This window comes from Pelobates fuscus, chromosome 7 (assembly GCF_036172605.1).
Source record: "Pelobates fuscus isolate aPelFus1 chromosome 7, aPelFus1.pri, whole genome shotgun sequence".
Classification (NCBI taxonomy): domain Eukaryota; kingdom Metazoa; phylum Chordata; class Amphibia; order Anura; family Pelobatidae; genus Pelobates; species Pelobates fuscus.
Genome location: NC_086323.1, coordinates 50,653,921 through 50,672,151, shown reverse-complemented (window position 1 = coordinate 50,672,151; position 18,231 = coordinate 50,653,921). Strand labels below are relative to the sequence as shown.

At 37.8% G+C, this 18,231-nt stretch overlaps 1 protein-coding gene across 4 annotated transcripts in view; it reads left to right on the top strand.

Moving 5' to 3' along the window:
* Nucleotides 1-18,231, top strand: part of ASTN1 (astrotactin 1) — a 422,412-nt gene that overhangs the window by 306,503 nt on the left and 97,678 nt on the right. For all 4 annotated transcript variants that reach the window (XM_063428244.1, XM_063428242.1, XM_063428243.1 and 1 more), the window contains 5 exons: nt 5,319-5,486; nt 6,645-6,729; nt 7,942-8,016; nt 8,921-9,058; nt 9,532-9,682. In XM_063428244.1, coding sequence (XP_063284314.1) covers nt 5,319-5,486; nt 6,645-6,729; nt 7,942-8,016; nt 8,921-9,058; nt 9,532-9,682 — 617 coding nt within the window. The remainder of the gene's footprint in view (nt 1-5,318; nt 5,487-6,644; nt 6,730-7,941; nt 8,017-8,920; nt 9,059-9,531; nt 9,683-18,231) is intronic.

The following is an 18,231-nucleotide window of genomic DNA, read 5'->3' as shown; positions in this document are numbered from 1 at the left end:
TGCATCCATCCTGTCCAGATATCCCTCCACATAGTGACTCCTGACTTTATTCCAGCCCCACTCATGAAACTCTGTAACTCTTTCGAAGTGATTCTTGATGTCTTCTTGGCTTCCTTCTTGACAGTGGTCGAGTGATGAGATACAGCATCTACTTTCTAATTACATATCCAGCTGTGCTGACTGGGAAAGCAAAACAATCGGACAGCGTTTTGAACTCTATCTATAGATTTGTGTTACTTTGACTACTGAGTGCTTTCCAGCTTTCATTTTCCTTCAGATCCAGAGCTCGAGAAATTAATCTCTTTATCCTGATGTGGCACTTTTCATCATTCACAACAGGGGGCCAGCAAGACGTTCCGTGTTTCCTTTTTTAGTGTCGTTTATTTATTTATTTATTTTTCCAAAGGTAACGTCCATGGTTTAAATACAGAATAATTATCTATAGTGTAAAATTTTGGCAATTCAAAGTGAATTTTTTGAGTTTTATTTTTTTTTCTATTTTGGTCCAAAACGGAAAAATTATTTAGAATTTGCACTGAATTTCGATTAATTCACACTTTACTGAATAACCTTGTAAATGCTTTTTCTTTGCTATAGTTAGTTCTCAGGGAGACAACATATTACAAAATATAATATGAAAAAAAATCAATTTATAAATGTCATCTCAGGACAAAGGCGAGTACAGTCTCAAGCAAATACCAGCTGCTACATGACTAATACAGAAATATCACCTAAAGCGAAAGGTGCATAGTCACCAATGTTATACATTTTTATTAAATAACCAACTGAAAAATAACATGTAAAATGTATATAATTAAGCATATTCAATATCTCACAATATGATCGAATCTATATAAGAACACCAGATGTGCAGCGATGTGAACAGGATTAAGATGATAAAATAAACATCCATCTGTAAGAACTGCAGAGAAACAAAACACGGTATATACAAACAAAGTTGCAGAATCATATACATTTTCAAGATCAGAAAAGCCAAAGCAGTCACACTATTCCGTAATATTAATCTAAAGTCTAAAATTTATATTTCTAAAATATTATCCTCTCTTATATAGACCTTATCATATTCTTAATTTGTAACCCAGTCTAACAGTCTATTTTTTTCCTTGGAAACTTAAAAGTGACAGACTAAACTTACAATTGATACAGTTTATTTTATGGTCATGGGGCTAACAGATGGTCTTTCCATTTTTGTCAAACTTTTTTTAAACAATGTGACAAAAACGGGTTTACAAAAATATTGATTCCATGCACCATAAGCCCACCCCCATTGCCTCCAGTGTCATTACACTGAATTTCACTTCCTCGTTACAAATATTTTGATGCGATGATCATGCATTGTGCGTCCAGCTTGCGGAAAAGAGTGGCTAGCTCAGTGCACATGATTTCTGAGGCCTTAACTGGCCAAACAGTGCAGTCTGGCCATAAAAAAAAAGACTTGAATTGTGCCTCACAAACAGATATCTTACTGTAGTTTGCCGTGATGGCAGCCTTTTGTTGTACCTTAGTACTGCCGATGAGTATGTGCCCACCACGTTTGCAAAACAGTTGCTCCAACTAGAAAAACGTGTTTTAATATTAAATATGAATTAACTAATAATAAAACATTTTTTTTGTATGGAGTAACCTTGCTGACACAATTCCACTCCCTTAAAAAAAGAAGTAAACAGGAATAAACTAATTTTAGATCTCACACTAAGACACTATTCTTCTAACCAGGCGGCTAACCCAATCTTTCTTCCATGAAGTTACTCCTATGCTCTTTAGGGGATGGATATCAGGGAGGCAAAGTTGTAGGAGGACTTAGGGTGGGGTGGGGACTGTGCTGCCAATGACGTCTGTCACCAACATGCTATGAATGCTGACAACAGACACATTCTATGCACAAAATTCCTATTATTAGCCTGAAGAAGGCTCCCAACTGGCTATTGGGGTTACTGAAAGTGGAGTTTTACCACTGCCCATGCAGACTCCAAACACCATGACCACTTCAAAACACTGAAATTGTCATGGTACTCGGAGTAACCATTTAAAGGAATGACACTCTTGTGACCTTTGATTCAATTAATTACTGTGACTCTGTGAAACTTCTACTGGGATAATATGTGGAAAACGACTAATACTGATAAACAAATGAATGTAAACTAAGAAAGTTGCAGACTCTAAAATAGTCAAGAAGGGAAAATCTATTCTAAAAAAAACATCTTACAGGTGTAGAGAGAGTCAGATAAAACTAATGTAAATGAGAATATAAATAATTAAAGGACCACTACAAACCCCAAATGCTTTCTACGTGAGGAGCATCCTACTTTACCCCAGCTTATAGAAGTGTGGATTTCTACGAGAAATCTGCACTTTTATAAATTAACTAAATTAAAGCCCCCTGGCTGTCAATCAAACAACCAGGGAGGTTTGCAGCCTCCTTCCATTAGCTCCCCTGAGCCAGCGGAAGTGACAGGCATGCTCTATTTGAGCATGCTTGCCTCCTCCCACACAAACCTCAGACCTGCTCCTTAGATCTATTGTCATCAAACCAGACACGTTCAAGCATACGCATAGGTGCGTATTCACAAGCTAGAGTGCGTGTGCATATGAGCACCAAATCAGAGTCTTCTCAATGAGAAGCCTCTAAGTGGTTATTTCCCTGTGAAGAGACTAATCGTTTTCGATGAAAAAATTGGAGGACTTGCGAAGGCCGCAGTTCATAAGATCTGCAGCCTTTGCAAGCTCTTTTAAGATATATCCCCAATGAATACATGCATGAAAAATGAATGTGTGAATGTATTGGAGGTTGCCCATTTGGGCAGTGGAGTGTTTCTTTAAACTTAGCACAGGAGTATGAACTAGTAAAACACTGATTGCATTAATTTTGTTCATGGATATGTATTTGTATACATTGATTTAACGTGGCAAATTCTTATCTTAAGCTGCAGATATTTTAATAAACATAGCCACAAACCAGCTTTGACACTCCGGTATAAATAGAGTGAAGTTAGCTACAACTCCCATGAATCTTAAGTTAATTGCTTATCCATTTACTGCTGAAGATCCAGAATTCACTATAAACATAAGCATACAAATCAATGCATCTGACATGTTGCCATGGAAATAGAGTTTAAATACCAAGAATACTTATAAGGATGCTGTAATGTAACTGTGATCATAAGCATTATGTAAATTACATCAACAATAAGAATGGTGTCAGTGAACAATTCCACTGATGGTGATGCTAAAGTAAGGTCAGGTGGGTTAGAAGGAAGAATAGTCTTAAGGAGTCTGCAAGTTTGGACTAACTAAAACTAGGTTGGATTAGGATTAGGGAGTCTTTAGATTAAGGGACCAATAGAGTTAACTGCAGCCTTAAATTTGCCCACCCCTTAATATATTGGTATTCTAAGTCCCTGATCCTAACTACTCATAAATCTTCAGTCTTGTACCATTAATCTTTAACCCCTTAAGGACACATGACATGTGTGACATGTCATGATTCCCTTTTATTCCAGAAGTTTGGTCCTTAAAGCACCTGGCACAGCAGTATGCCAAGTGCTGTAATGCTTGATGGCAGGGAGTTAAAATGATTGCATGAGTAATCTCGTCCAGGGTTCGGCAACGTTCAGCACTCCAGATGTTAAGCACTACATCTACCATGATGCTCTTACAGGATAATGCTGGCAAAACATGAAGGGAGGTGTAGTTCAGAACATCTGGGGTGCCGACTGTTACCTATCCCTGATCTAGTCCAATGCACAGGAAGATTCAAGTAGACGATCAGCAACTCCTGTGATTTGTTTTAGAGACAATTGAATATGATCCATAGACCTTTGTAAGAATGTCACAGTTCCTTTATTCTGTCCAGATTGTATACAGATTGTGACACCAAGAGAAATCCCAGGAGATTGATGTACATACTTATTTACACACCATGCCAGACTGTGATATTTTATTCCAAAGGTCTATGGCTGATATTTGAATATTTCAAAAATAGACCTAGGATTGCAGTGACGTTCATTTCTGCCATATATCATTGTGTCTGTTTTATCTATTTAGGCTAGCCTGTAATAAGAAATGTTCACTAGTGACTTGGGGCATTTACCAAAAAATAGAAAGATAAATCATTAAATCAAAATATAATTTAATGCACAATTATGTCCCATTCTTTTTTTCAAATTGTACTGTTACAAATTATTTAGCAAACTTTTTAAATATAAATATAATAAGTCCACATACCGGTTAAAAATATTACGCTAATGCATTTTATTTCTCCTGACCATTTTTCTCCTGACTTGTTGGCTTGAACATATTTTTACCTGCAGAATAAGGTTATTTTTCAAACGACATTGAATTTATGAAATGCTTCATGCGTACACACGAATAAACACAACAGATTAGCTTGATCAGAAAATTGTACTCTTTATAAAAATAAATAGTTGACATGCAGAGTAGAACAACAAACTTACAAATTAGGTCACCTAGCAAGCAGTTTTATTTACATCATGTTTTACAAAGTTTTTCCACCTACTTCAGTGATTTAATATACTTCTAAAAATGTATCCTACATCATTTTAACAAACTACTTTAACTCAAATAAATTTTGAAAGAAAAAATATTGATGTTGAAATATTTAGAACATTTTTACATTTTTTTTTCGAAAATATAGAACTGTAACTGAATAACACCCGATTCATGTTTTAGATTGGTAGGACTAGCCACTAGGTACACTTAACAAAGCCGGCGCGGGTCTCAGTACCTGTACATTCATGAAACATCACCAGAAAAAGTAAAGAAACAGAGAAGTAGAGTCCAAAAATATTTTGGAACTTCTCTGGTTCTCCACCCTTCCCGTACATTAAGTAATTCACATGATAATGTCTGTAACCATCTAACTCAACAATTAAATGTGGTGTTTCCGTGCCTAAATGTATGTCCTGTGGTGTTCTATAAACATATAATACACAATGTGTCTATTTTAATATCATCTTAACAATAGTCTTTAAACTCTCCTCATCTATTAGTTTAAAGTACAGACTGAGTGAGTCCTTGAAGTTCTCGGGCTCATGACAAACTATTTCTTAACACATACCTGTTTATTTTCCAACCCTAGATTTTCTCTGCATCTAGGTATGGTGTGCATAATGATACCAGCAGTCCATGATTTAATCATATCCCATTTCTGTTCCAATAGAGATATTGATAAATGGCTTGCTGGAGTTGCTTCAGATCAGGGTTTGGAACAACTGCTTGAACTGTTAATAGTTGGTCAGTTTAAACTAAACTATGCTAGCTTGTTTACTTTTTTTCAGGAAGCCGCTTCATTTTGGTGGAGGGCAACCAGTTGGATGCTAGTGATTGGCTAAATCCAGCCCAGGTGCTTCTTTTCTCACAGATGAACTCAAGTGGCCCTTGGGCTGTAGACCTGTGTGCAAGGAGGATACTGGACCCCTGTGAACATCTCTGTGATCCTGACACTGGTAGCATCTCCCAATCTTATATTATAAAATGTCTCATTGAATTTACCATACTTTGAAATAGTATTGGTTTCCAAATCCCATATACTTTTCAGACTTAGAGTACTGACTCACTTTGGTGCCGTATGAGTTTGTTGCATATTAATTCTGTGGGATTCTTATGGATTCATTTTTAATGACTTTATAATGATTTCAGTAGGGAACTATAGACATAATAAAACTTACAAGGAAATGTTAAAGGATATTAACATGTATAACTTGGAGGAAAGATGAGACAGGGGGGGATATGATAGAAACATTTAAATACATAAAGGGAATCAACACAGTAATGGAGGAGACTATATTTAAAAGAAGAAAAACTACTACAACAAGAGGACTTAGTCTTAAGTTAGAGGGGCAAAGGTTTAAAAACAATATCAGGAAGTATTACTTTACTGAGAGGGTAGTGGATGCATGGAATAGCCTTCCACCTGAAGTGGTAGAGGCTAACACAGTGAAGGAGTTTAAGCATGCGTGAGATAAGCATAAGGCTATCCTAGCATAAGATAAGGCCAGGGACTAATGGAAGTATTTAGAAAATTGGGCAGACTAGATGGGCCGAATGGTTCTTATATGCTGTCACATTCTATGTTTCTATGTTTCGAAGATCACATTATCAATTCACACTGTTTCTCATTAATGTACTTGTGATATTTAACTTCGGGATCCAAAGGCTTATTACCAGGACACTAGTTCAAATGTCCTTTCAGTTTGCTTAATGTCTTTCTACCTACCCCGAAATCAAGAAACGGCCCCATCTTTTGACATGAAACCCCTTTATACCAAAGGCTATGCTGGAACATGAGATTTATGTTGGGAATTCAGTCAAGCTCTGGGCTATATTTTGCAAGGCACCTATTTTCATAGATCTCACAAAAGGCCACTAGAACCATTCTTGCTAAAAGTGGCAATGCTGGTAATTAATCCATTAACATTCTTAACTGTAACTGTACATCAAAGCATATTTAGATCAATGTATTTAGAGATCTACTCTGGTCTGTGAAAGTGATGTTTGGCTTTGAAACGACTTCTGAGATGCATTAATACCGAATGGTGCTTTCTCATTAATAATGATGATTGTGAGACACAGGTCAGAATACTCACTCATTTCCTCTTTCCTAGGAGAGTGTTTATGTCATGAGGGTTACATGAAAGATCCGATTCACAAACACCTCTGTATTCGTAATGAATGGGGAACCAACCAAGGGTAGGTGTAGAGATTTGATTTAGAAATGTATTTCCAGTGTGTAGATTAACTGAAGTTATAAATTCCAAAATATGTCTTATTTTTGGAGATGTGTTACATCTAACCCCAATTCAATGGAAATGCTAACTTGAATTTAATGTTTCCCTTATGTGATTGACCCTAACCCAAAGTACCCTTTAACATATACATATATATATAAGGTACATAAGTAACTTCACTCTTAAGCCTAATAATCCTCAATTCTAAGTACCCTTTAACCCTATAGAGTAAAAAGAAATATGAATGGCCTTGGAAGGATGTTGCACTCCTATGAATACAGTGCTACAGTTAATGCTTGACATTTATTATGATCATACTGGTTTGCATTTGCAAGCAACATTGTTACCCAAAAGCATGTTCTCCTAATGCTAAATATTAAATATAGCTGTGAGAGAATCCCTCTACTATGGTGAACCCCATAGTACCTCTTTTAAGATACCTTCCCGAAGCATAGGGAATATAGAAGAAAAAAATACACATTACAACTGAGATGCAATTTAGATAGTGAAAGCCTGCAGGAAATATATCTGTTAAATTTTACTATTGAAAATGCCATTTATGGCAGAAATGTGCAGTCCTCTAACTCTCCAAAGATTCTGTTGCCACAACCTTAATATATTAGAGATTTCCGCAAGGTTCTCCTGCAATGCAGAGTTGTAGCTCAAGAGGGGAAAAAAATATTGGCGAATAGCTAGACCCTGTAGGTAAAGAAAATCTCCATATTTCTTCTAAGGTTACACATCATAAGAAAATGTAGATAAGGTATGTATAAATTGAGATAGTCTCCATCCATGGTAGACTGCAGTTGCTAAGGTGAGATGGACTTTAAAATAGATATCTTCCATTATATACTGTTAACACAGAGTTTATCTCTCCTTCGTTCCCTCTTTTCCTCTGGAATCAGACCTCCGACTATGTGTATATGTGTATATCTCTGTAGGTCACCTTTAAGTTAAAATGTAATTGCATAAACCAATTTGTACTAAAATGCATCACTTCATAGATTTCTAGTGATGGAACAGCAGAAAACATTTGAATTGATTTTTAAATTCCATGTCCTTTTCATTGTGATCGTTTTTACTATTGCTATTGTATTGTGCAGTCTATGTTTAGGCTGTGTGATGGATTTAAGTATTTGACTACTTTTTTGAAAATTGCTTTCTTTCAATTCAGCCCATGGCCATATACCATGTTCCAGAGAGGATTTGACTTGGCACTGGGGGAGCAACCTTCAGACAAGATCTTCAGGTAGATATAGAAGCAATCTGTGTATCTGACTAGCACAGCTGTATATATATTACCTAAGTAAGAACATAAAAACGTATAGTGACAGATGACATTTAAGAATGTTGGACTCTATTGTATGGCCAGCGTGTGACCTATATGGCTTAAGGGGATCTCCATAGGCTGAGTGGAATGTCTCAAAGCTAAATATGTCACTCACATCCCATTCACTGCAATCCAGTCACAAACTGTCAGAAATCACATTTTAAAAAATAATATTGCTTTTGACCCAAGGCTAAATAAGTCTTTACAATGTCTCTTAAAATAAATATACTTTTTTTTATATACTTTTTAAAATGAAGACAATATCACCATGACACTTTGAACTTTTTTTTTTTCTGGGCATGCTAACAAAAAAAAAAAAATCATTATGTTTATAATTTTATTAACATTATGGTCTTTAGTTTCCTTCTTAAATTTGTGGTCATTTTTTTTTAACAGCTATAGCCTTTTCTGTGCATCATTGAGTACAATAGAGTGTTCTGTTCTTTCTAAGCTGTGCTAGTCCCCCAAAGAGACTACTGTACCATAAAGAGAGCACCGTTAGATGCAATGCCGCCTTCAATTAGGTCGAGTACTCTTTATGTTATTTACTGGCGGGGAGTACAAACAGAAAAGTGAGAATGACTGCTGGACTGCAGCAACAGCAAGAATAATCAGAAAAAAAAAAATCATGAAAAGAGTATTTTGTTAAAAGAGACGGAAAAAAACCCACTGCTTTTTGTTTTTTAAAGAGGAATTTGTAGACGCTATTGTTGGTTTGTGTTTCCTGTCCGCTTGCAGTGATAGAATGTTGCTGCGTGTATTAAAATTTGCACCAAGAGATATAAGCACGGAGAATAATGAGGCTCCCTTCTTGTCTAAACAGATTTACTTACACACTGGGAGAGGGCATGTGGCTTCCACTCAGTAAAAGCTTTGTCATCCCCCCAGCTGAACTCGCCATTAATCCATCAGCCAAGTGCAAGACAGACATGACTGTCATGGAGGATGCAGTAGAGGTCAGGTAAGTGTGTGGAATACACAAGGGAAACATAGTGTCAATGGTAAGCCCACTTCCTCTTTACTGATTAATGTACTTGCTCCTATCAGGGACAAGTTGCTCTGGTAACAAATGGCTATACGGTAGATGCAATGCCTCGTGGATAGAACAAGAACATGTGAAATTGCATTTGAAAATAATTTTTATCCTAAACAGCATCATTCCTAGAAAATGATTTGTTTACTTTCTCAATATATATATATGTACATATATCGTTGTGAGTGACCTATCTTTCTTTTTGCTTTATCCCTTTTCTCTCCCAAGTTCCCACCAGCCTCATTCTTCAACTATTGATTTTTTTTTTATTTATGTATGTTTTTTTTATTGCTGTGCTTTTTGTTAACTTTCTTTATTTTCTAAAATCCCTGGTTCTCTCTCTGCCAACCATTAATATCTGAATCGGTCTGCTCTGTTCTTTTCTTCACTTCTATCCACAGAGAAGAACTGATGGCTTCCTCGTCATTTGATAATCTCGAGATACTGCTTGACTCCTTTGGTCCTGTCCGTGACTGCTCTAAGGGTAACGGAGGGTGCAGCAAGAACTTTGTCTGTGTCTCTGATCGAAAACTGGACTCAACTGGATGTGTGGTATGTGGATCTCTTGTCTACACCTTTTTAATACTTCAGAATGAGACTTTATATCTGATTTAATGTGCTCTGTGTAGCTCTTTACGGCTTTCATATAAATACAAAAACAAAATTGTATTTTCTCCTGGCAATTCTGTGATTCTTTCCTAAAAGCAGATCACTTATTTTTAAGTTGAAAATCATTCTCATAGATCAATGGTGTTTAACCTTGGCACCACATCCAACCTCAAGGATACTAAAGCATTAAAAGAAATGCATTATACAAAGTTTGCCATTAACTCTCCATCAACTGTTGCTTTACCTATATCTCAAGAAATCCATGTCTCAAATCAGCAGAGGGAGCGCTTTATCCTTTTCTAAGACATGAGTCTTGTAGATAGACTGGTGACCCTTGTTTTGTTAGAATCTAAGACAATAAGGCTTTATGGTGAGAATTCTAAAATGTTTTGCTGTCAACAGTTTGGGTTATTCACGTAATCCTTCTTCAAAGAGACTGAAGAGAATGTGGGCTGTAGTCATTAAACAGTAATTTATGGTATATTGACAACAAACTTACAAAACAGACATTATTTGACAAAGCTGAGTAAAGTCTCACCAAATAGAGCTATAGAATGTAGATCTAGATACCAGATACAAACCATCTGACCCCTCTTATTTATCCATTTCCTATCAGAAAAGTGTTGGTGTATCTATTATTTCTCTTCTCAGGACGTCATCGCCGGCAATACTCATTCAGCTCTCCCACTATGTTAGTATCTACCTCCTCTGCTGTAAAGTCATTCCATGCATTTGCAACTCAATGTGCAAATACATTTTTTGGTCCTAACTAAATTATTCTCTGTCTAACTCACTGCTTCCCGAATGGAATGCTTGACGTGTCTACCATTCAAAGCCATGTGGCATTTTTCTTTGCAGTTGTTCATGGAAAATGAATTAGAGGTTAGTAAATAAAGTGGGCAATTATGCTAGCAGTGCAAAAGGAATTAGAGTTTATTACATTTGACAAATGAATAGATTTTAGAGGCTCTGCTGTGTTCTCCATGATGCAGAAAGTGCTCCACGAGCATCATGGGAAATTGCACAGCTTTGCAACCGGTGATTAATACCATTAACCCCATCCGTGTCACCAGGTCTGACATTTATAGCAAAATAATTTGTCGCTGGCCCCTTGACAGTGAGGGGGTTAATAACACTGAGATTTACCAAAGCTACCACAATATGGGACTTTAATGACTTTAATGCATCATAGTCATCAGGTTCAGTTAACTGGGTCACATAGCATGCACTAAGAGTAATCTGGTAGTCTGTTATATATGAGGCCATTTAATGGGAACTAAATGTCCATTCTACCTTTGTGATGTTTATTATGTAATTCAGAAACCTGAAATATGCAGGATTGCATTAAGCAAGTTATGTGTGCTTCCTGTAATATGCTGATACAAATAATGATTACACTATAAAAAGGATTACTTCCATCTATATATATATATATATATATATATATATATATGACATTTGCACTGATGCAAGTGAGATAGCTCAGTGGTTAGAGCTCCAGCTGCAGTATCTCTGGCAAGGTTAACTCAGTGTTCTGTTCTTAAAAATTGTGCCTTCTGGCCGTAATCATTTCCTTTGTGATGCCACACTCTTAGTAATTTACACCACTTATTAGAACAGAGAACTTTGATAAATCTCTCTCAGAATTGTATTGTTCCAAGGTTTGCAAGGATGAGGTGATTTTTAAGTAGAATAAGTCAAATAGATCGACTATGGACCGGCTTTGGTGATAAACCTTTTTTAAGGCATTGTTTTGGAAATAATAACATATATTATACAGTTAATCCAAGCACCATAACCTTTTCAGTGGCAGTGTCATTAGAGTTCCAGGAGGGGTAGGGGGGAGGGCGATCGTGATATGATGGAAGCTACTCTAAACAAAAACAGAAGTTTTCTTAAACCCTGTTTTTTTGTTGGAGTAGCATATTAATAAGCAATTTCTTACAAACATAACAAAATAGAGCAAGAAAAGATACAGAAGTGATCAAACAAAATGTATGTTATATATTTTCTGTTTTTTGCTGAATTAACCTAGATTCTACTCATTGAAATGGCACTGTTTAAGAGCTATGTTGAGAAGATAATAAATCCCATATTGACATTGCCTTCCACCCCAAGTTCCCACTCCCATTGCTAGGTGGTATAATGCTGGATGCTAAGAAAGCACTTGAAATGCCTGGAATCACTTGAGATACTTTGTAGCTTGGAGGTAGATCTAGATCTCTGATTGGCTGAACAACCATCATCCTTCAGCAACATCCCAGCAAGATGATCAGGCAGAGTCTGATTCGACCAATTAAAATAGTGTTATTATAGAAGCGGAATCACAGAGAGGATCCAATGCTAGAAAACTGTTTGAGTGCAAAATGGAAAAAAAAACATCACCATCATATTAGGATAGTAACACCAAGTATTACAATACACCATAGCACATGCAAAATCCACATATATATCCACATAATATTTTCAATAAGTGTTTAAGCAATACAGTACATTATACAAAATACAAAAAGTATATACTAGAATAATACCGGATAACTATCACATTTTAGATTGAAACATATTTAATAAATATACTTATAGATTCTAAATGTTACCTTTAGATGGACAAAAAGAGTGGAAACCACACACCCCAATGTTTCGACAATAGGCTAGGACACTAGGAGATCATGTTGAAGGGGCCCAATGTTGAAACGTTGTGGGATGAGGTCTCACGTTTTTTTTTGTCCATCTGAAGGTAACATTTAGGGTCTAGAACTATGTATTTATTACAATATGTATGCATCTAAACTGTTATTGGTATATAATATTATTCTGGCTTAAACTCTTTTAATATAATGTACTGTATTATATCAAGCATTAATTGAAATATGAATGTGGATTGTGCACTAATAAAGATGTTTTGCTAAATATGGAGTGCTATGATGTATTATGATATTTATTTTCTGATTGGTACCAGGAGACTGGCAATCGTCTACCATGGATATAAAGCATTCCACAGTGCAACATTGTAACTGATATGACACCAGAGAAGTCTACAGCTAGGTGTGCCTGTAGCTCTGCCTGTCTATCTATCTATCTATCTATCTATATATCTATTTATCTCTCTGTGTGCATATCTTTGTCTGGTTGAGCTCTGCACTTGGAGATACATTGCAGATTTGTTATTACAGCAACTTTGAAATGATGTATCACCTTTCTTATGTCTTTGTTGCTTTAAGTATGGTGCCCATACTGTCATTCTCTAAACCATCATTCATGGAGATCAAAGTACTCGTCCGGGAACAGTATATCCTTCTGCCACAGCATGACTTTCATCCACATTGAGATGAAGGAAAGAATATTTGTAGCCTTGATGGCATATTTTGGATGTAAAGGGTAGTAGCACAATCATTTCCATGACCTTAAAAAAAAAAAAAATCAGGACATTTTTCACACGGTTGGACTCGGAGTTAACTTTTGTTATGGTAAACTAAATTTTTCTGTTATCAATGTGTGAACTTGTATGCAAGAATTAGAAGAAGCATATGTGAGTATTATAATAAATCTGTTGCTTTCCAATAAATGGAGACACATAAATGCAGTTGTGACCAAACCTAATGCAAATGCCTCCTCTACACGTTCGGTTGGAACAATGAAATAAATGAATGTAAATCCTATATTTTTTGTGCACTGCAATGCTTGGAATTAATGAGAGAGGCCTGTCAGAGCTATCGAGACAGGATGGAGGTAGCCATGATGAAAAGTTGGCATGAATGCCAAGGGAAAGGAAAACATAAAGTCAAAAATGTAGAGAAGTGTTTTATGAAGCAGGGTTTGATCAGCAAGAGATAACAGGTAGATCAGGTTGCAAGTCATACGACAAAGACAGGCTGGCTGGCTGGGTCAATGCTATTTATAAGCTTCTTAGTTTAAGTGTCACCAAATTAAACGTAATCTTCAAGATGTCCCAAAGCACACATATTTTGAAAAGTGTTGATATCTTGGGGTTACTGATAATTCATCTGTGAGTGGAACCCTGTATGGTATAATGATGGTTCTGTCTGTATGAAAATATTGAAAGAGAGGTTTATTATAGAAAGGGAAAACAACCACTGGTATCCAGAGGCTCACTTGTAAACTCATTAGAAACCATTGTCAAGCACAAGTAGTCATGGGCTTGACATTTCACGATATGAAGGGTTGCCAGTCTTCTCTTCTCCGTGTTTTGCTTTTTGGATGTCTGCCTCCATTTTTTCATCATTAATCCACTCAGACTCAGCATATATAGGTGTATTGCAATTTGAAGTGTAAAAGAGTTAAACAAACTTCCATTATCTTGTTTACAAAATGCCTGCTGCCAATCAAATACCCAAGAGAAACAAACATCCACTATAACACCTTTGCCCGGGAGCTCTTATCCTGGTTTCTAAGAACAACTCAAAAAATTTAATAAACTGAGTAGCACAACACACCATTTTTAAATTATCCAGGCATGACCATAGCTGAAAGTTAACATTTTGGGATTTTCACCTTTAATATAATATTCAAGTTTTTGTATTGTTTATAATATATTTAATGTTTGATTTCTTTAACAAGAGAAATCTGATGGTTATATCATGACCTGACATTACAGTGCACCTTCGAAAAACAAAGATACTTTCTGTTATAAATAAAAAATACTTTAAACATGCCTTCCTAGCACAATTACGTATGCAAATGTATTTTAAAAATTAAACATCATAAATCACCATTGGTATGCCTGTTGGCATTTGGGGCTCTGTTGCCTTAATGTCAACAACCTTTGCACCTTCTATTTGTATTCCCGATACTATTGCCAACTTTTGACATGCTGCTAGTAGTGAAAAATTGCTGTTGTTTTTCGAAAGACCAAGAATACAAAACAAAAAAGTCAAACATGTTTTGGTAATTCATTCCACCTTGTTCCAGACCTGAAACTGATGTTAACAGTCACAAATCCGTTTTTAAAAAAAAAATAAAAAAAGCACAATTCGTCTGAATTTTGGGTTATTGGCGAGCCGTAAACGTTTTGTAACTCTGAGTAGCCATATGACGAATCGCAAAAGAAACAAAATGAAGAATTAATGAGCTATATTGTTTCGCTGATGATTCGGAGCTCCATCCGAAAAAAAAAAGATGGTTAATGGTTACAGGGCAGACACTAAATGTTGAGACTATTTACAGATCAAGTGAGACATGACAAATAGAGGGGAGAAAAGAAGGATTAGTAAATACATCTATAATAATATACTTTTATGTTATCTATGTAAAAAAAAAATATATAATTGTCACGACTAGTAATGTGGTCCAGCACGCAGAATCTATGTAAACATATACATAAGTCAGAAAAGGAAAAATAACAGGACAGAGCGTAAACCGGACCTTAGAATGGCCGGACTAATACGCTAGAGACAGAGAATGGTCAAAGGGAAAGCCGAGGTCAAGGAAGCCAGAAAATACTCAATACCGATAAGACAAGCCAAGTCAGGGAAACCAGAGATCAGAATAACCAGGGAAACGCCAAGGATCAGGATACCAGGAAATCAGAAACACGAAACTAGCACTTTCAGGAAACCAGGAAACTGAAACCACGACATGGCAAAGTACTAGGGTGAATTAGGGGTTTAAATACCCCTCTCTAAGCTATGATTGGTCAGAGGGTGACCTCTGACCCCAGAACGTACGTGTGCGTTGACGTCGTGACGTCACGCACACGTTAGTATAATTCTCGGGGGCGGGGCTATCCATAGACGCGACCACGTGGTCGGCGCCATATTGGATTCGGGCGTGATGCCCGGAAGAACTACACGCGCGGTTCCCGGCTCGCCGACGAGCAGGTAAGCTCGTGTAGTCGGAGCGGTCGTGCCGGTCGGGCACGACCGTGAGGCTCGGCGGGCCGGTGACCGCAACAGTACCCCCCACTCGAAGACCGCGCACCGAGCGGGAAGGACCCGGCTTAAGAGGAAAGCGGTTGTGAAATGACCGGATAAGACGGGGCGCATGGACCCGGTCAGCAGGAACCCAACAACGTTCCTCGGGACCATAACCCTTCCAGTCAACGAGATAGGACAAGACACCTCTGGATAATTTGGAGTCCATGATAGAACGGACTTCGTATTCCTCTTGATCACCCACTACCAAGGGCGGAGGAGGAGTGGATACCCTTGTGTAGCGATTGCAAGTAAGGGGCTTGAGCAGAGACACATGGAAAGTATTCGCTATTCTCATATGAGCCGGTAGTGCCAAAGTATAGGTCACTGGATTAATACGTTGGGTAACTCGAAAGGGACCAATGTACCGAGGGGCAAATTTCATGGACGGGACCTTAAGCTTGATATGTCTTGTGGAGAGCCACACCCTGTCACCTGGAATATAGACAGGATTAGCGCCCCGTTTCTTGTCAGCTTGGACCTTCGCTCGTAATGAGGCTTTTTGCAGAGCTGAATGGACGGAATCCCAAGTATCATGAATCGAATCTAAACGGGTGTTCAAAGCGGGGATTTCTGTGTCTGAGAATGCAGAAGGAAAAACAGTGGGGTGATAACCCTGATTAACAAAGAATGGACTGTGATTAGAAGATTCATGAGTGGCGTTGTTTCTGGCGAACTCAGCCATGGGTAAGAGCTCGTACCAGTTAGATTGATTGGCATTTATAAAGCAACGTAAATAGGCTTCTAAAGACTGATTCGCCCTCTCTGCTGCTCCATTTGTTTGAGGGTGATATGCTGACGAAAAGGAGAGTTCGATGCCCAATTGTTTGCAAAAGGAACGCCAAAACCTAGAAACAAACTGGGTACCTCTGTCAGATACTATGCTTTTGGGTACACCGTGCAACCGAAAGATCTCTCTCAAGAATATTTGAACTAGATCTTGAGCAGATGGTAATTTTTTAAGTGGGACGAAATGTGCCATCTTCGTGAATCTATCAATGACCATAAGGACTGTATTAAACCCGTTTGAACTGGGTAGATCCACAATGAAATCCATGGCCAAGTGGGTCCATGGAGCACTAGGTATGGGCAGTGGTTGTAATAGTCCAGGAGGTGACCTGGGAGGAACTTTAGAAACAGCACATATTTGACATGCCCCAACATAATCTTTGACATCGTTTCTAAGAGCAGGCCACCAAAATCTCCTGGAGATGGCAGAGAGAGTTTTATGGACTCCAGGATGGCCCGCTGTGAGGCTGTCATGGAACAAATCTAGTACCTTCTTTTGAAACTGAGGTGACACATACAGTTTGTCCGGAGGTTTTCCCACAGGTGCCTGAGTTTGATCTGCTATTATGGCACAGAAGAGTGGAGAAGACACTTCGGAAACTGTAGTGGCAATGAGGCATTCAGGAGGTACAATAGGATATATCACCTGTTCCGGAACTTCATCTGTCTCAAACTGCCGAGAAAGTGCATCTGCCTTGGTGTTTTTAGTACCAGGTCTGTATGTAATTACGAAATTGAATCGGAAGAGGAACAATGACCACCTAGCCTGACGAGAGGACAGTCTCTTAGCGTCCCCAATATAAGCCAAATTCTTATGATCAGTAAAGATCAAAAGTGGCTCTTTGGAACCTTCCAAGAGATGCCTCCATTCCTTAAGGGCAAGTACAATGGCCAAAAGTTCCCTATTCCCTATGTCGTAATTCCTCTCTGCAGGTGTGAGTTTACGAGAGTAAAATCCACAGGGATGTAAAGGCGTATCAGGACTCTCTCTTTGAGACAGAATGGCTCCAACTCCTGTCTCTGATGCATCCACCTCTAGGATAAATGGTTTGGATGGATCAGGATGGGTCAGGACAGGTGCTGAGGAAAATAAAGATTTTAATCGTTCAAATGCCTCTCTTGCTTCTTTGGGCCAAGATATACAATTTGCTCCTTTTTTTGTTAAATTGGTTATAGGGGAAATCACGGAGGAAAATCCCCTTATGAATTTGCGGTAGTAATTCGCAAAACCTATAAAGCGTTGAGTAGCTTTAAGGCCCTTGGGTAATGGCCACTGTAAGACTGCCTCCAGTTTACGAGGATCCATCTGGAAACCAGACGGAGATATAACGTATCCAAGGAATTGTATCTCCGTTTGGTCAAACTGGCATTTCTCCAGTTTACAGTAAAGGCCGTTCTGTAACAGGGTTTTCAGTACAATTCTCACATGTTCGTGATGTGTCTCTAGGTCTGGGGAATAGATGAGAATGTCGTCCAAATACACTAGAACGAACATGTGAAGGTACTCTCTTAGGACATCGTTGATAAAATCCTGGAATACCGCTGGAGCGTTACATAATCCAAACGGCATAACCAGGTATTCGTAATGTCCCATTCTGGTGTTAAATGCGGTCTTCCATTCGTGACCGTCCTTAATTCTGACTAGATTGTAGGCACTTCGGAGATCGAGCTTGGTAAAGACTCGAGCTCCCTTTAATCTGTCGAATAGCTCTGATATAAGGGGAATAGGGTAGGCATTTTTTATGGTAATCCTATTCAAACCCCTATAATCAA